This window comes from Clytia hemisphaerica, unplaced genomic scaffold, assembly GCF_902728285.1.
Source record: "Clytia hemisphaerica strain Z4C2 unplaced genomic scaffold, Clytia hemisphaerica genome assembly, whole genome shotgun sequence".
Taxonomy (NCBI): Eukaryota; Metazoa; Cnidaria; class Hydrozoa; order Leptothecata; family Clytiidae; genus Clytia; species Clytia hemisphaerica.
This window is the reverse complement of record NW_027103621.1, coordinates 168962-188670: the sequence shown is the minus strand read 5'-3', so window position 1 is coordinate 188670 and position 19709 is coordinate 168962. Positions and strand designations below refer to the sequence as shown.

The following is a 19709-nucleotide window of genomic DNA, read 5'->3' as shown; positions in this document are numbered from 1 at the left end:
CACAGTAGCTCGTGCACTGATCTGACTGATCTGGTCGACATCTTTGAATCTATTGGCGTCAAATGAAGAGGCGTCACCCAACGTTGGTAAACCATTGTCAGCTGTGGTAATTTGGTTGATCTCATCCTTGATACGTGAATTCTCCTCGCTCAATTTTTCGAGACGACCTTGTACCTAAAACATAAGCCAATAATATAAAAATAATATACTTCAGTTAAAAGTAGTATATTCCTTGAAGTTTTAATTTCCTTAACCATGCCAGAAACCTGAAGCTCTTATCCATCTTTTAAAACATTTTCGGGTTTTGGTGAAAATTAGGCTACACGTTCTTAATATATGGGATGAAATGCAAAAAGGCTGTGTAGCGAGGACTAAAATATTGTGAAAAACAAACCAACAACGATATTTATGAATATATATTTTGAACATCTTCCAGCTCTAACCTGACTTATTTCACTTTTAGCAGCTAATGTTTTGGCTTTCATCCCCTCCAAATGACTTCTGTTTTTCTCTATTTTAGCCTCCAAATCGCTTTCTTCTCTCTTGAGGCTATCCAGCTCTTTCCTTGCTTTGGCTAGCTCCTGTTCTTGTTCCTTGTTAGAGCTCTGTTGTGAATTCAATTGGTTTTTGAGTTGTTGAACTAACTGTCTTTCGTCTTCACATTTCATTTGTATTTCTTTGAGGAGTGTTGTGAATTTCTCAGCCTCAGTGTGTAAAGAGTCTAAACTCTTCTGTGATTCGGTTTTCTTATTGCTGAGAATACCCAGTCCTTTGTTGGCTTGTTCCAGCTCTGTTTGAAGATTCTAAAATGATGGAAGATTTAAAAAAATTTAAGTGAAAAGAGATTACTTTTGCTATAAAGTCTAAATTGTGAGTGATTTATTTTAACAGTGTAAACTAGACCTTTGACACGAAATAGCTTTTTCAGAAAACGATTACTCAGCTCTTTACATATTCAAATATTTTACCTCGATTTCTGATCTTCGATTGCGAATAGCCTCTTCCGTTTCCGTAATCTCCCTTTGTAGTTGTGATTTCTCTCTGAAAATGAAAATGAAATGATTCATCAAAATATGCCAACTTGCACAACAAAATTGTCTTAGAAAAAACGGCTAGGGTACATTTTTAATTAAAGAGATCAAGTGTAATGCGTAAATTTTAAATAAAACAAGAAATTTTAAGAATTTCCTAGGAAAACCAAAACAATTTGAAAAAATCCCCCGGAAAGGATTCAACTCGGTTAATACTGACGGGTACATGGCCGAATCGAAAATGAATAAAGTAATCAGAAATAAGTTTATCATACTTTCCAAGAGCTTCAATTTCGGTAGTAATTTTATCTAATTCCTTGATTGCTGAAAAGTCCATTCCAGTTGATTCGAACTTCACCGAGGATAGATCCTATAGATTGACACAAACATTAAAAACTTAGGTTGTCTAGGATGGGCTGGGCACTAAACTTGTGTTAAACAAACAAGTTAGGAAGAAAAACGCGGAATCTTTTTGAAAACTAGATGTTTCATTTATTTTTTTTCGTATTTTTTACCTAGTTTATCGGATGAAATAAAATGATGATCAAATATTGAGAAATCAACCATTTCAACTGGTATAAATCATGTACTTTAAAGGCCGGCCTCCACTTTCGCGCGAAAAAATGGGCGACAGTTTTTTTCTTAACCTTTTTTGCCCGAAGAAAAGATTACGTCATAAAAGATTTCCGCGTGAACAAAACAAAAGTTGAAGGAAGTTCTACTTTTTTCATCCGTTATGTCAATTTCGACCAATGGAATTGCTTCATTTTTCAAGCGACCAATGACCTTTCAAAAACGTCAAGAAGTTTTCGCTCAAGTCGCACGAAAGTCATGGCTGGAACCCCCCCTGGCCTGAGGGGGCTAAAAGGTCGAGGAGCAATTGGTACTTGATTTTAGCCTGTGGCTAGGAGGGACTAACTATGTTAGGGGTCACCTAAATTTTTTCAGATGGACCTGGGGGCTAGATTCTATGTTTGGTGATTTGCACCCTGACTTACAAAACCTTGATAATCTGGCATGAACCTTCAGTAGTTAGCTTATCTCCTATTTTTTAGGGCATTTATTCTATTTAGCAATAAGCTAAACTAACTGTTGTATTTGTTTGATTGTTTGAAAAGGATTTTCGAAAACATTTGACGTGTCATTGGCTTAGGGGTCAACTAGAATATTTGGCAACCAGGGGTTACCTAAATCTTAGGGGTCACCTGAATTCTTAGGGGACACCTAAAACCTGCTGCCAAGCCATGAACGTGGAGACTGGCCTTAAGCGTAGGTTTTCTACAAAGGAACTTACATCATTGGTTTGTGGTCTAGAAGAAGGTGGAATCATCTCAGGCGCAAGCGTTGCTGGTAACTCATTCCCCATTCTCTATGGTAGAAAAACAACAACAGCGAAAAGTCAGTAGAAAGTAAGATGTGATCTGATTGCTCGATCAGGAAAAGTTATGTGCCCTAGTGACCAGTCCCAACAAGTACAAACGCAGTACACTCTGTGCGCATTGTCTGTTTGAAAAAAACATTCCCGTACGGAGACCTCTGCGATGAAGTATGATTTATAAATAGCAACATTTCCCTCGTCGTTTTCCCTCTCTCACCAACACTCCATTGCAGCGGTCGGTTTGAAAAATCTCAAATGAGAAAAAACAATGACAACAGACCCTCTACGGCAATGAATATTGAAATTAGTCGTAGATACTGGGTCTGTTTACAGACAACAACACGCGGGGAAAGACCAATCTGGACAGGGTACTTGAATAAAAGGTTTCTTTTCACAGTACAATACACACTCTATCGCTGCTCATTCACTAATGGGATTCTTTCACATAGTAAATTCTCACTTAAAAGATGATCAACCGTGAGGAGAATAGAGCAGCTTGATGCTGGTTAGTTAAACGTATCGATATACATTATTAAGTTAATTAGAAACACAAAAATAATACCTTCATATTAATCAAATACATAGCTAAAGAAAATTGGTCAGCATTCAACTGTCCAGTGTTGTTAATATCACATAAATTCCTGAAAATGAACAAGAGGTCAGAGATCACGAAAAGCCAGCAGCATTTTTAGGTAGTATGCTCCGACAAATTCAAAAGGCAGCTGAAGAATTGTTTCTTCAAAGGGTAACTAAAAAGTAATCTTCCATAAACTTTAAACTTTGATAAAATTTCGAGTCATCTTCTATATAGGTTATACTTTTATCTCAACAACCTGGAGATAAATTATTCCCAGCTCCCAACCATATAAAAGAATAAAAAATAATTGTATCAGGGCAAATCAGATCTGTAAAACGAGATCATTTTTCAAAATAATAAACATACCATATATGAGCAAGAAAATTTTGAGCTAACCCAGATGCAACCAAAATATCTTTGATTTCACCACCTGAACAAAAGAAAAGGGACAATATTTTAGTTGAGAGGGGACTAATAATAGAACATCTTAAGTAAGTAAGTCTGCGACCGCAGTCAGAGGCAACCCGAAGGCTCCTCTTTCGATACCTATCTACCCGAAGGTATGGGAGGGCGCCACTCTTTCTCCCTGGATTGCTCCACTTACCCTTAATCTTTTTCTTAATTGCTGAGCATCAAGCAGAGAGGCATCAAGTACCATTTTGAGAATCTTTGGTATTACCTGGCTGGGGGTTGAACTCACAACCTTGCGAACTGTAGCCAGATGCTCTACCACTACACTATGATCGCTTACCTTTTTACCTCTTACCTCTTTTGGTATACAGAATAGAGTATCATCGTCAATTGAAAACCTCTCATATTACTAAAGATTTTAAGCTTTTATTAGAAAAATGGAAAATATGAGATATACGCACCTGATACAAGGCCATCATTATCCGTGTCTGCTTTCTTAAACATGACGTCATATTGTGCTTTTTCGTTGGGTTGGACCACCCAGTTATTCCTCTGTGGTGCACTTATCTGAGAAAAATAAAACAAAAATTGTAAAATGAGTTGTTCTTGGAAGGTTTGTGTATATGTAATACCAATTAATCAAAACATGTAAAAAAACTATAAAACTGTAAATCCTCTTGAAACTGATATCTAAAATTTAGCAAACTTTAAGGGATTGGATTTATGCATTTACTAATACTGGAGTTGAGTGGAATAAAATGTTTGTATATCCGTGAGTTTGACGATATAAAAACAATGAAATTTTCTATTCCGGTGTCATGGATCTTCTGGTAGAAAGGTAACGAGTTACATATAACAAGTGATAATGTTTTCTTTTGGGTGTCTTTTGAGGGTTACTAACTGTTTTAAATTCAAATTATCATAATTTTTATAATACTTACTGAAGGGAAAACACTTTCATTTTGTGGAGTTGGGGCAGGCATTGGAGCAGTGGCTGTTGTCAATAAGCCTCCTTTGTTTTTCTTGGATGGTGGTATTAGTTGGAATGGGAGAGTTGCTGGCATGGCCTCACTTGCTAAAGCGCGGTAGACTAAAAACATTGCCTAAAAATGAAAAATAATATGCTTTCGAGATTTGTACATCTGTAAGGTCTCTTTAGAATATTTGGAAAAATGAACAAAAAATGTGCAATGTTATGTTTATACGCATATGTTTTATTTTAGAGCAATATATTTCGCAGGTCTATTGGCCTCTATGAAACAGAATTGTTGCTTACAATACTAAATTCATCACGATCTAAGGACCCATCCTCATCTATGTCTGCCAGCTTCCATATCTAAACAAATTCAATTTAAAAAAGATTATACATAAGAATTAGAAATTTATTTAAATGGTTCAATGGTTCAGTCAAGGAAAGTCCTTTTATCCATAGAACTTCTATCGCTTTAATAATTCTAAGCTGAAAGAGACGTTCAGATGAAGTTCAAAAAGTTCACAATTTCACAAAGAGTTTCAATACAAATCAAAATAGCATTATTACACCAAATCAATAAATCAAAACATTGAACGTACCAAACCAAGGATATCAACAGGTAGTTTTGAATTTAGTAGTACCTAAAAAGAAACGAGGGTCTTTTACAATGCTTTGTATTTGTTAGCATAATAAATAAAATTGCACACTTGAAGCGAGTAAAAGATTTTTTTTTCTTTTTCGCCCTTGTAGCCTTGGATTTTTATCATAATCACTCAAAAAGTATCTAATAGATGGGCAATGATTTGAGATGTGCCCTATTAAAAAGGTATGTATAGAAAAAGCATGTAAATTAAAATTGTAAAAATAAAAGTTGCCCAAAAATTAGTAGGATCAGATTTGCCTTTTTTAATTTAAAATTATAATCAGATAAGACGTTTTGGAACTCAAAATCACTGGTTCAATCAATTATCTCCACTAATTACTTACTGGTTTTACTTTATCGCCTGAAAGGAGACCATTGATTGGTTTCAATCCCTAGTAAAAAAAATCAAAATTCAATCGTTTTCATCTTTATTTTTGACGATTGGCTTACATACTAGATAAAATAGGATACTCTATCTGCTTGATGAAGTCCTAGCAGAGTATATTTATTTCTTTACAGCTTAAATCTGATATAATATTGTTAACTATTTTAATGGGTCACTCGATTTATATATACAGGGGGTCAACGAACATTTCCAGGGGGTAATAGAAGAAGAATTTCCAGGGGGTATAAAAGAGTATCTTTTAATTTTTCCAGGAGGTAAAAGGTTGTTCTAAAACTTCCAGAGGGTGGAAGACGGATTTTAGATCATCCACCCTCACTTTTAAGATATATAAAGAATTTTTCCGAGGGTTCTTTTGAAATTTTGCCATTTTCCAGGGTGTATCCACTAATTTAAAAGAATCTCTTTTTTGCCTTATAAAGGTCTGTCAACAATCCCCCAGCATGGGAATTTAATGGAACAGCCCAATGTTGACTGGGAACAGTTACAGCTTAATGGTCTGATGGAATGACAACTCATGAGCACAACATACATCGAAGATCCCATCATATTGTTTCTTATCTTTTGGACTGATGCTCCAAGTTGAGCTTTTGTCCCCAAACGTTGCAGCTGGTGCCTTTGGTGAGTCACCCTTGAAAATAAACAAGAAACAGTTAGCAATTTATATTTTAAGAGTAGCTTAAACATCTTTTGTTGATGGACCCTCTGTTAAACGAGAATTGGAAAATTTCAAGAATATGAAAAGCAATATATAACTTTTAATTGAAAGCAATATCAATTGACAATTTTTTATTTTCAGTGATAATGTTGAATTAAAATTTTTTTAATATCCACTTCTAAAACCTTTTTTATCTTTATTTCTAAAACCTTCTTTAAATTAAATGTAGATTTCTGAATGAAAAATGCAAAAAATTTTCCGCTCAAAGAGAAAGTGAGACAAGGTTATACATTGCAGAAAGAATTAAAATAGTCCATACCATATTGGGAGGCGGTGCAGGTAGTCCCAAGTTTTTGACATGACATTCTTGATTACTTTGGGCTAACGAAATTAACTTCAAAGCCACATAAAACCCCTGAAAAACAAAATAAATTTTCATCACATCCTTTCTAATACAGAAAAAATTCTAGGTTCTATACATAAAAATAATCTTCACGAAAATTAAGTTTTTTAGACATGATTTCCCTTTGTTTTCAAAAAAATTATACCTATTAAAAACATATCATGTTAAATGAGTTCAAATTTATACAGTCTGTTTTTTTTTTTGAAGCTTTTTATTGGTCCACTGTTTGATCTTTTCGTCTGCAGGTTTTGAACTGAATTGAAAAAGCCCACTTTTCACAAAATTCATGAAATTTGATCTTTGCCAAAATTTACAATTCCAATCCAGTTGCGACAATAAGTCCCACAAAAATTTAAAATCTTTTCAAAAAAATTGTCTCGTGAAAAATAATCCCCTTAAGGTAGACTGTGTTGAAAGGAATCAAAATATGGATGACTGGATGATAAAGGACTTTCAAGGTTTGCAAGGTCTTGAAGACATCCTGCAGAATGCCTATAAAAACGGATGGCATGAATGATCAAACCTGAATTAACCAAATTAAGGTACCTGCTTATCGAGGAAGCCTTTACTGCCAGCATCTGCTTGTTCCCATATCTAAAGAAACAAAGGGAGGAAAAAAGTTTGGAATTGTGTTTAAAATTCTCTAGAAGTAAACATCAAAAGAAAAGACAAAAGTCATTATATGGATAGTGAGAGGTAGTCCCAGGAACAAACTCTATTTAAAGAAATTTACTGACTTTACGAAAACGACATGATTGTAAGAAGAGCAGGTTAGAGACCCAGTGTGTACTTAACTGTAAAACCTCTTTATAATAATAATAAATCCCTAGAATTCTCTACCATTCTCAAATTTTGAAGATTCCAACCAAGTTATTTAATTTAAAATAATAATTGGTCGTGGTAGAATCTTATGGTATTACAACCAGGTGGTAATACCAGCCTTTAAAAGACCTGTTCATTGTTTGGGAGTCACATATTATCAATTAGGAGAGTTGAACTCCCAATGGAACTAATTTAGTCAAGAGTTAAAATCGTCCAAGTCTACAACATTGTTTCAGAAAGTTTGACAAATTCTTTGGGAATTTGTGACTACTGGTACTTTACTTAAAAAAAATACATATCAAAACTTACACTGTGTAATGTTCCTTCTGGGAGGCCAGATTTCTTCAGAAAGTTTGCAGCATCAATGCCTGGTATTTTTCCTGAGCCTGAGGCATTGACCTGTATATAAATAAAAAAACATTGTTGAAAAAGACACATTTAGCATATGGCAGACATCTCCTATTGATTACAATGTCACGAGAATGAAATTGTTTTTGTTTTTTGATGTTGCTATTCATCCTAATCCCTACTACTACTAAGAAAAATTTGGGCCGTTTAAAAATAATTAGATGTAAAAAATGTCTTGTAAAAAGTTTCTGCTTCCTAAAATGAAAATTAAAAAAATTAAACTCTTATAAATTTGAAAACTGATTTTGACTGCTCTGTTTTCAACTAACGCAAATTTTTGATGAAAATCCATTAATGAGTCCTTATTATTTACCTGTCTAAAATAGTTTTCATAGATTGGGACATGTTGCTGAGCGATCTAAAATAAATTGAGAACATTATAGTTTATCTAGAGAGTAACAGGCCTACCTCTCTACATGAGAAAACAATTCACACATTTATGCTAAGATCCAGTAACAACAACATTTCTCACCAATAGATGTTTGGCTTACACTCAACAGTGTAGCTCTATTAAACCTTAAGAAAAAATATATGGAAAATGCATGTGCATAATATTGAACTTTGTGCCAAGTGCTGCACTTTTGATTCAATCTAATCAGCCATACCTTAGGAAGGGAACATTATGTTATGCTCTTTTTTGACTGAACACTGCCAGTAGGGACCTAGGAGCGCCGCAAACCATTCACCATTGGATAGCACCCATAAAGGCATTTCAATAAGTCATAGATTACCTCATATTTTGCTTGAAAATTTCGCCCTAATGCTTACTAAATAACCTGTAGATTTCTTAAATTTGCAAAAAAAAAGATAATTATTTTTAAATTAAGTATTTGGATCAACAAACTAGAAATACATTTTTCCTATTTTTCAATTTTTTTTTGCAAATGCTCCAGAAATGAAAATAAAAGAATAATGATAATTGAGTACTAAATGATCCACAGCACTATCATGAAGCTATAATATATACTATTTGCTCTAGTGACTAAATTTTAATGATGTACCTCCTGCGTGAGCAAAATTTTGTGCATGTAAGCACAGGCAAGCGCAGTCTTTTGTTAAGAATAGGCAGGTGTTCATCCCTAATATGAAACCAGACGACACACACCTGCACCCTCCAGTAGGTTCTGCACCCATTTATGGGCTTTTCCTGGAGGAATAGTGCTCAAAACAGTTATTCATTCTTGTGAGGTCTGTTCGTATCTATTTTATATCTGTATTGAATTTTGGAAAATGAGCAGTTATCATGACCCAAGTAGAGTGTAAGTAATTAGTATAGACTACATGTTTTGTAATTCGAAACATGTAGGTTCAGGCTGAGGCAACATGGTTTAATTTAATCTGGATTTAGAATGTGTCTTAAAGACCCAAACACCTCAATAAATATCCATCATTGACAGTCTATTAGTCTACACAATATAGACAGCTCCAGGCTTTTAGGCCTTACTCTTGGTCTATAAGCACTGCTGTAATCCGGAATTTGCTTTTTAATACGATTAAACATGATATGTGACTTCCCAAGCGATTTAAAGTACCTGAAAATCAGACCGGTCTTGGTCCGGTATTACGAACGGTCTAGTATTGGTCAAATTTTTGTTTTAGATCTTTCTAGAAATGTGATCTCTAACGGTCGTGGCCGCTTCTAGATGCTCGTGGCCGATGGTTAGAGCGGTCGTGGTCGCTCACTAGACCGGTCCTGATTGCTCGTTGGACCGGTCCGCACCGTTCGTTAGACCGGTCCAGGCCGCTAGTTAGTGATTTTTAGTAACAATCACATCAAAAATATGTTGTAAAAGGATGTCAACCGAGCGATCGGGGCCGGTCCCCGGCCTTTTGGTAAGTTTTTACCGGTCATTTACCAGCCCTTAAAAGACCGTCTAAAGACCGGTCCCATTTTCAGGTACTTTAAATCGCTTGGGGAGTCACATATAAGTTTTTAACAAAAGAAGTTTATCAATCATAGTGTCTTCCAGGGTTTGTTCCCCCCCACCAAATTCTTGATTTTTTTAAATCTCCCCCCTCTTTTTTTTCCCCCTATGACTTTTCAGTTTTTAAGTTTCCCCCCTCTTTTTTGCTTTCCCCCCAGAGAATTCTGAAAAATTCCCCCCATATACTTGTATAAATTTTTCAAATTTCAACCTGACACAAACGTAAAATTTTGCTGCAAAAGGAATACTAGACAAAATAGAACGAAAATGGGTAAAATTGGTGAATTTTTCCATCATGATCTAATCACATGATATCATGTGGACTGACCTTGGTTGCTGAGATAAAATTGAAGTGATTTCACACTTCCCCCCACCAAATTTGCCAACTATCGATGTTTTCCCCCCTCTTTTTTTCCCCCCTTTACTATTCAAATTTTCATTTTCCCCCCTCACCCATTCCAAATTGGAAAATTGGTTGGGGGGGAGGACACTATGTCAATAGAGATTAGGCGAAACCAATTTAATTTGTTGTTCTACGGACAGATCGTTAGAAAAATATGGGTCGGTCGGTTGGCAAAATAAGAATAAATTTTTCATTTATCAGGGTTGGTAAGGTACCGAGAAAATTTGGATAAAAAATTTACTTTGTTTTTATCTTCGATGAAGATCATAATAAAATTTTAGTGTATGGAATGCTTTTTATGATTTTTCAATTTCTTGAATTAATTTTCAGCTTTATTCAAGTTTAATTCTTACAAATAACTATATTAAACGATATTATTATTTTTTTGATTTTAGCAAAAATAGGTTCGGTCGGGCCCGTAGAACAACAAATTAAATTGTTCTTGCCTTTCAAATAAAAGAATGTTTAAAACACAGCTGATTGGCTTAGGTTTCAAAACTATTCATTGTTTCATTAAAACCTTATGCACATATGATGTAATTCGAAAAAATTCCATGGCTCCGAATGGGATTCTAGGTCCCCCCAACAAATTTAGGTCCCCCCTAAGTTTTAGGTCCCCCCACTTTTCAGTAAGATTCAGGTCCCAGTTGAAATCTAAAGGTTCAGGTCCCTGCAAAAAGTGGTGTGTGTACCATCCCCTCTTGCACGCAGATAAAAATAAAACAGTAGAATATTTAAAAACGGAACAGTAAAACCAAACAAAAAAATATTTTTACAATTTCTTAACTATTGCAATTAGCCACCAGAACTTTAGTGCAGCCCTTCAGGTCCCCCCACTTTTTTAGCCCCCCCCCCGGAGTTTAAAAAATGAGACAGCTCCCACCCACTTTTAGGCCAATTTTAGATTTACACCCCCCCCAAATAAGGGGGGGGGGGCGGAGACATGAATTCAATATTCAAAATAGGAGCAGCGTGCATATCCTGAAGAGTAGGCGTCTTATGGTTGAAACGAAGGAAGATATGAAATAGCCTGAAGTCTATTGAACAAAACTACTACAGCATAATTTTTTTTATTTACAATGTCATCTATAATAAACCTTTTTGCCTTTCCATCCCCCATATCGAATCATATTCAAAGATACAGAAATGAAAAAGTTCGATTTGATTAAAAAATATGTAAAACATATGCAAGTTTACACTAAGACAACAAAGCATCTTTTATAGAAAAGAAATAAATGTATGTAATCAATAGAACAATAAGTAATGGAATTTTGTAATTAAAAAGAAATACAACATCAAAAGCCTTTTAAAAATTTATTGTTTTTATAGCATATTCTGTTTTGACATCATAACCGAATCTCACGAAAAAATTTTCAAAATATGCAAATTGAAAGCACTATATAACGTCATACCTACATTTAGGGGGGGGGTCTTAGGTTTTGATGAACCAAAAGCAAGGGGGGTGTTAAAAGTATGACTTTCCTAAGGGAGCGTTCCCAGCTAAGGGGGGTCTTCTTACCTAAGGGGGGGTCTTCTTAGATAAGGAGGATCTTCCCTGAATTATGCGAAATTTCAATCGTTTTATTTATACTGATTGTCTAAGGGGGGGGGTATGAAATTTTAAATGAATTTCTTAAGGGGGGGTTAGCACTTAAAAGTGATTTATCTATCGATACTTAACCTCACTAATATGTTGCAATGTTTAATGGTCTGCGTTGTACACAACACAAACTTCAAAAGCGTGTGGAAAGCATGTGTGGTTAGATGATTTTGACGTTTTAAAATAGTCATACGCAGATAAAATACCTTCAAATTGATTTTTTCGATAATGTTTAGCATTTTTAAAAAATTTTCTGTTTGAATTAATTTAATCAGAGCTGCCCCCTCACCCTGTGCCCGTGACCCGTCTTCAATCTTTATTTAATAAAAGAAAGAGTATTTCACTGCTGATGGTTTGGTTATGATTTTTTCACAGAACATATTAAACTATTTAGGAGTATGAACTTTTTTACAGAATTTCAAAAAGTAGAGCTGCCAGCCAAAATTTGAAACTTATTTTTCAAATTCAAAACATTTGAATTGCCATTTGAAAGCCCTTATCATAAGAGAAATAAACCAGCTGCGCTGGAAGCTCCGGCTTTAGAGATTAAAAGATGTGAAAGATGAGTTTGTTGAGTTAGTTGTGTTAGAACGTTGCCCACAAACTACTAATCAGAACAGATCAGAAAGCAAAGTAATAATTCTATTGCAGAGCGAGTATGAGAAATAATCTTAACGAATGTAAATAAACCAGCTGAAAGTTTAGCTCTTCTAAGTGATTACACATGCACTTTCTTGCCTAAAGGACACACCCCAGCCCCCCCACTCATCCTCGACTAAAAAGTTCAAAATTGGAGCTAAAGGAGATAAACATTTAGGAGTCAATATTTCCCAGTTCTTATAAATTTATTTTTTTCTAAACTTGCTAATAGTGAAGATGATGCGCCGTTGAATTGATTGTCTGGATAACATTTTGGAGAGAAAAATAGCCTAAAATTAGAGGCTTTTAGCTAAGCATTATTTTTTCTGTTGGGATAATACTTGGAGGAGAGTAGGATAAACCAAATAAAATGGTACAATAGTGTGTATGTAATAAATAGTGGTATATTTGGAAAAAACCTGTTTCGGGTTTGAAAAATCTTCAAAAGGAACGGTCGCCCCAGCCAATGAAATTACGACAAAGTCCAAAAAATATCATTTTCAGTTATAACACTGAAAATTTCTCCGCTCTTGTTAAAATTTACACAGGAATTGCGTTTTAGTATCCTTTACTGAATTCTCATAGTGATATGTTTGTAAAAAATCTGTGTCGGGTTTGAAAAATCAAAAGGAACGGTCGCCAGCCGCCATGAAATTACGACAAAGTCCAAAAACGATCATTTTCAGCCATAAGCCCATAACACTGTGAAAATTTCTCCAATCTTGTTCAAATTTACACAGGAATTGTGTTTTAGTATCCTTTACTGAATTCTCATAGTGATATGTTTGTAAAAAATCTGTGTCAGGTTTGAAAAATCAAAAGGAACGGTCGCCAGCCGTGATGAAATTAATTACGACAAAGTCCAAAAATTATCATTTTCAGCCATAACACTGTGAAGATTTCTCCAATCTTGTTCAAATTTACACAGGAATTGTGTTTTAGTATCCTTTATTGAATTCTCATAGTGATATGTTTGTAAAAACTCTGTGTCGGGTTTGAAAAATCTAAAGGAACGGTCGCCCAGTCAACAATGATGAATACAAAACAGGATCATTTTCAGCCATACACATAACATCATAAAAATTACTCAGATCGTTTTCAAATTTGCACTGTAATGTTGTAATTTTAGTATTCTCTTTTAAATTCCAATGGCTGTGTGTTTGAAAGTTTCATTTCCAAGTTACATGGTTTTGTGCGTCTAGAAGAGAAGTTTAGCCATATGCAAGATTTAAGCACTCGATCAGCTGACGATTCATGGCCAAAATTTCTCCAAAGTCTTTCCACATTGTTAGGGAACCAGTATGCATCAAATTTCTCATAAATCATGTCCAAAACATCATGAATAATGATGAAAATGATCAATTTTTCACTGAGATTTGCCCATTTGCTACACAGTCAGCTAGCCCACTTTCGGCAGCCATCTTTTTCTAAATAGTTTCGGCGAATCAAATCACAATATTATCGGAATCCAGATAATCCGTTTTTATTAAATCGGAATAGATCATCGGATTAGATAAACAAACAAAAAATGTCTTGACCGTCGGACGAGAGAGAATTTAAGGCTCCTAGGCCGGAGCAAAAATGAGGGGTCATTTACCTGGCAAAAAGTTTTAGTTCTTGAGATATATCAATTTGAAATTCCAATTTTACAGCTCCTTCGGTAACAAGACTCCCCAGATAAATTCCACGATTTTTTGGCACTCAGTTTCGATTTCGATCTTAACCAATTCTCGGCAAGGTCGCACGCATGCGCGAAAACCAAAAATTGGGGTTTTACCTTGCGCGGCCTTGAAAATCAGTCAACCAGTTTAAACTTTTTTTTATTACGAATGATAGGAAAAAGATATTGAAAAATGGTTTTCACATTTGAAAAAAAAAAGCTTTTGGCTTTCGAAAACATCCACACGTTTATTTATAACTCTGAACCTTTTTTAAATGTTTCAAAAAAAATCTGAAAACAAAACTAAAATGTCTCTTTTGACCCGAATCTAGAGGAAAACCCGAGCAAAGTGTTGATTCGGGAAAAGGGGGAAAAGCAGGAATCACGTGGCGATAGCAGGTGAAAAAATTATACCGGTAAACAAAGACATCACTTGTAATTGTTATTTATGTAAGGGTATATACCTAGAGATGGAATATGGCAGACCGCGCAATGGGTTTTCCTTAATATAACATTTCAGAAACAAAGAAAGATATGAGAGTGCAGATTTTTTTAGAAGAAAGCTGAGTAAATTCTTTTAGTTTTAAAAAAAATTTGGTGATCTTTATAAGTGTAGCTGGAACCTCGATATTACAGGATTAGAAAAAGCTATACCTATTATCTTTTTTCTTTAAAGAATCAACAAGCCATCGACATCGATAAATTACACACATTTTCCTCAGAAGCTTTTAAAGTTATCTGCCATTATGACTTTCTTGAAGCCGTTCCGAAATTAACCAATCGGGTTAGGTATCGGAATTCCTATGGGAGTTCTTTTTCAAGATTTGTAAAATAGCTAAATTGGCAAAAAAACTTTTCCCGGGGGTTTGAGGAATAAACAGAACTGTTATCGTTTGTTTTTTATTTAACCATATATTTAAATTTGCGCTCAAAAATACTTAAATAAATAAGTTAATAATATTCAATATACTATCTGTATCTCTCAGGAAATAAACACTTACAGAACGACATAGTTAATCATTTGAAATACCCCCGTGTTTGGACCATTCTATCTATTTGGCAAAATAGGGCAGAAACTAAGTAGCTAATCATTTTTTTCTTGCGCGCTAAAGGTGAAAAGGAAAGTGATCGATATTCTTTGAAGAAGGAAAAACGTCAGAGACAAACCCAAAGACCAAAAGATGTATTTTGTTGTTGAGAATCGATCCTGTGAAGATGAAAAAATTTCTGCTCTGCGTTTTTTTCGGAACGCTGAAAAACTTTAATTTTGATCTTCCTTAAGGTAAAGACGTTGCGAGATTTGGGTTAGCAAGGCAAAAATTGCTAAAACTGGTAAAATCGTAATCCTCAAAAATCGAAGTTCCAGCCTCACTGTTTATGCTACTTTATGGTAAGATATTTCACCCCAAACTTTATTTTACGAAAATTGCGAATTTGTTAACGTGTGAGAAGAAGCAAGAAGCCTGTTAGTTCTGGAGATATTGAAAAGTTTAGGCATTGGTAGTTTGCATCATTCCTAAACTGACATGGCACTGACCAGGGGTTTAGGTACCGTATACCCCCTAAGAAAATAGTTACCCCCTGAATTTTAGGTACCCCAAACATCAACAGACGTTAGTAGGTACCCCCTGTGACTTGAGTATATGTCAAGAAATGAAAAAATTGTATATTTTTAAAATTTAAAAAAGAATAATGATAGTTAGATAAAAGCAAGATATAATATATAGTTCCCAAGCCCCCAGACCTTACTGCATAAAAGTTAGATACCCCCAGAGATCATAGGTACCCCCTGAAATTAAAAAAAAATCTAGCCCCCAGCCTTTTTCAGGAAGATTTTGGTTGTAGCCCCCCCCTCTGCGGGCTGGGGCAGGGGTTCATGCCACGTGCGTTTGCGTAGGGTAAAATGGGGAAATGCAAAAATCGAATTTGGCAAAAATTTTTTACAAGATTTGACTATTTCTTTTTATTCCATGAAGAGATTACTTTCAAATAAAAAACGTATTAACAAGGAATGGGTAAGCTTTCTAGAAATCCAAACACAAATTGCATAGCTTTTACCAAAAAATAGCACTTTAGGATCAGAAACAGTCAAAAACCAGCTTTTTCCAATTTTCTTCGAGTTACAGGAATTAATTCCTTGTTTGTTTTGATCTGAAATTTTCAGTAGGGGTGGCCAACATGGTTCCCTTGCTCATATCAGGGGGGGCCCGAGACGGGGGTAAGAGAATTTAAAGTTTCTAAGTAAAATCTTCATTATCACCCAAAAAAGTGCCTTTTTTATGTCCATATCTTTTAAATAGATTGTCCCAGCCTTATCCCTCTTTCAGTAAAGATTCCTATACCTTTTGTCCTTCAGAAAAACCAAAAATATTGGCCTTAATTGATTGCTTTCAGTTCCTGTAGCCAGTAGTGTGACCCCCTGTATTTCTATTTGTGACCCCCTGTATTTCGCGCGGGTTTTTTAATAGAGATGTCACATGACTCAAATCCCGCAGTCTTATTGGACTAGAGAAAGCGAAAGTGAAATCGCGCGATCTGATTGGATGAAAAAAGACCACGGGAGCTGGAAACAAATGGAATTCTCTAGAATTCTCATTCGAAAATAAAATGGCGGCGAGAAAAGCACGTCTTTTGTTTTGGACGAAAGGTTGTAAATTCTGGTTGATTTTAAGGTTTTATCTATTTCTATTTCTATTTCTATTTGATAATTCATAGAAGGTTTTACAAAACCTATTCTCTTGAATATAAAAAAAAAGAAATTTAATACAAAAATAAAGAAATACTAAAAAAATCTAGGATTGAAATATGAAAGTATATATACAATAAATGATGGGTTTAAATAATGTTAATGTTAATGTTTTTAAAATAATTTATTTCCAATAATGAAATAGAAGGATGAAAAGTGGTTGAGAAGAATTTAATTGTAGAGATTATGATTTATGTTAGCGTTTATGGGACTTAAGTATTGAAATGCTGAGAGTAGATAGGAGATTAGTTTGGCTATCGCAATGCAATGGGGTAAATCTTAATGTCTATTTGAAATCTAAGGTGCTAATTTTACTAAAAAATAAATTACGATCTTCAATAGATGTGACTTTAGAGGGAAGATTGTTCCATAGCTTGACAACCTGAGGGAAAAATGACATTGTATACGATTGAATTGAACCCAGTATTTGTTGAAATTTGATGTTCTTACAACGCTGCCTATTAGGGAGAATTGATTTGTCCACATGTTTTAAATTGTGGAGAACATCGTGAAAGAATTTCAATCTAATCATTTTTCGACGTTTCTCAAGTGTGTCCAATTGGGCATCTCTAAGAAGAGATGTTGGGGATGATTTCCTGTCCCATTTGTTGTAAATCCAACGGAGTGACTTTCTTTGTACAGCCTCAACTTTAGATGTCAATGTTTCAATTCCTGGAGTGTCCCATACAGAAGATGCATATTCAACAAGTGGACGTATGTATGTTTTATAGCATGCTAATCGTGTTTCAGAATCAGTCATTGACAAGTTTCTCTGTAGAAAAATACGAGTGGAGTTTGCTTTTGATGTGATAATAGCAACATGAGGTTTCCAGGATAAGTTTTTTGAGATGGTGACACCCAGATATTTAGCTTTGTCAACTATTTTCAGTTCTTGATCATGAATCTTATACTTATGATCAATAATTTTACGTTTGTTCGTTACTCTCAGCACATAGCATTTATCCGGATGAAACTCCATCGACCATTTCTTCTCCCACAAGACAAGTTGGTCAATATCAGATTGCAGTGAATGTACATCATTTAGGCAATCAATTACTTTATATAGGTATGCATCATCTGCAAAAAGGACAATGGAGGATTCAACTTGAAGGGGCATATCATTGATGTAGACCAAGAATAACAATGGCCCTAGAACTGAGCCCTGGGGAACGCCTGAAGTGACTGCTATCCGTTTAGATAAAGTTCCACGCACAGCAACACATTGAGTGCGATCTCTCAAAAAGTCTGATATCCACAACAGTAGTTCACCACGAATACCATAGTGTTCTAATTTGATAAGAAGCTTCCTGTGGCAAACCTTGTCGAAGGCTTTACTGAAATCCAACAATATCGAGTCTGTTTGTTTTCTATTATTCAGGGATTTTGAAAGTGTGTTGATTGTTTGAATCAGTTGTGTCTCACAAGAACGAAATTTTCTAAACCCATGCTGTGTTTCAGATAAAGTTCTATCGTTGTCAAAATGTTTCATGATGTGACTGTGAACAATGTGCTCCATAAGTTTACAAGTGACGGACGTTAAACTGATTGGTCTGTAGTTTACAGCTTTGGATCGATCTTTATTTCCACCTTTATATAAAGGAGTAACCAAAGCATGTCGCCATTCATTTGGAATTGTTCCTTGCTTTAGGGATGCAGAGAAGAATTCAGGAACAATTTCAGCGCATTCATAAAGTATTCTGGCAGAGACATTATTGGGACCACAAGCTTTCTTGGGGTTGATGTCGGATAGCAATTTTTGGATACCATTTCAAGTAAAAAGAATGTCTGATATGTCTGAGCCTTTTGGGCCTTGCACGTCGGGGTTATTGCCATCATCTTTAGAAAATGCACTTGCGAATTGATTGTTCATTTAATCTTATCTTATCTAATTTACTTTAATTAATAGCGGCTTCTTCAATGTTTGGGGAAGGTAAGTCTATAAAAGTTAATTGTTTTTTGGTGGAAAAAAGTGTTTAAAAAAGCAATTTTTGTGCTCAAGGTTTATTTTTCTTCGCAAATTTTTGTCTTCAATCTTAAATAGACGAACAAGTATTTGACTGATGGTTATGATTTTTTCACAGAACATAGTAAAACTATTCAGGAACTTAGACCTTTTTACAGAATTTCAAAAAATCTGTTAGTTCCTGAGATATATTGAAAAGTTTAGACATGGGTAGTTCGCGTTTCGCGTTCCCAAACCAAACGCACGTGATGCCATGGGGCGGGGGCGCGTCGTGTACGTTGTGAGGGGTAACTTTCATCGACTCCAAATCACAGACCATCTCCATCTAAAGCTGTGTTTCTTCAAGAATTTCTACCGTCAACAGCTCTAACTTTCTTGGAACTATCTGTGACAAAACATGGGACGGCAATTCTGCCACCATTTCACCGAACCTCCAAAGTTAAGGAACGGTGTATATAAAAATACACGATTTCTCTTTCGATTTTACAGTAAGTGAAAATACAGGTCAGATATCAACAGTTCCATGTTTCGACCATTCGTCCTAAGTTAGAGCAGTTGATGGTACTCCTACTGTGCACTATTTCCAGACTGGCCAATCTCATGCTGATTATTCTGTGAAAAATAGCTAGCGGAAAGTTGAGATTCAGTTAGCGGTATATAGATATGCACACACCTGTACATGTATGACCCTTACCAAGCAGAGAAGTCCTTGGCCCTGGGCTGGGTCGAAATTAAAAAATATGATGTCTCCCTGCCCTCTTTTTTTTTTGCCTTTATATTGTTCAAAGCAGATTCTGGGGCAGAACCAAATAACATAACAATTGATATATGAAAATAAAGAGAGGATTTATGCAAAATACAGAGCTTAAAGATACGAACCTTCTGTGAAGGCGGAATTCCAGCCATAACACACTCAATTTGTTGTTTGCATCTCTTGCTTTTTTTTCTTTTTTTGACTAAAAATAATTCATCCACAGCAAGTCTGCAATATTTGAAATTTGATAAGTATATATGTCAGAATGAAAGATTTCTGACAAAAACAAAATAAAAAAGCTATTCTGCAGAA

At 35.1% G+C, this 19709-nt stretch overlaps 1 protein-coding gene across 1 annotated transcript in view; it reads right to left on the bottom strand.

The window, feature by feature from the left end:
* LOC136802313 (epidermal growth factor receptor substrate 15-like 1) overlaps positions 1 to 19632 on the bottom strand; it is a 28247-nt gene extending 8615 nt beyond the window's left edge. The window contains exons 1-18 of the mRNA XM_067059031.1: positions 19523 to 19632; positions 8021 to 8065; positions 7609 to 7698; positions 7024 to 7071; positions 6394 to 6489; positions 5949 to 6047; positions 5358 to 5405; positions 4970 to 5011; positions 4674 to 4733; positions 4339 to 4500; positions 3859 to 3964; positions 3353 to 3416; positions 2972 to 3050; positions 2326 to 2400; positions 1307 to 1401; positions 969 to 1041; positions 444 to 803; positions 4 to 174 (exon numbers count right to left, since the gene is read on the bottom strand). Coding sequence (XP_066915132.1) covers positions 4 to 174; positions 444 to 803; positions 969 to 1041; positions 1307 to 1401; positions 2326 to 2400; positions 2972 to 3050; positions 3353 to 3416; positions 3859 to 3964; positions 4339 to 4500; positions 4674 to 4733; positions 4970 to 5011; positions 5358 to 5405; positions 5949 to 6047; positions 6394 to 6489; positions 7024 to 7071; positions 7609 to 7698; positions 8021 to 8065; positions 19523 to 19549 — 1740 coding nt within the window. The 5' untranslated portion in view covers positions 19550 to 19632. The remainder of the gene's footprint in view (positions 1 to 3; positions 175 to 443; positions 804 to 968; positions 1042 to 1306; positions 1402 to 2325; positions 2401 to 2971; positions 3051 to 3352; positions 3417 to 3858; positions 3965 to 4338; positions 4501 to 4673; positions 4734 to 4969; positions 5012 to 5357; positions 5406 to 5948; positions 6048 to 6393; positions 6490 to 7023; positions 7072 to 7608; positions 7699 to 8020; positions 8066 to 19522) is intronic.
* Between the last annotated feature and the right edge of the window lie 77 nt (positions 19633 to 19709).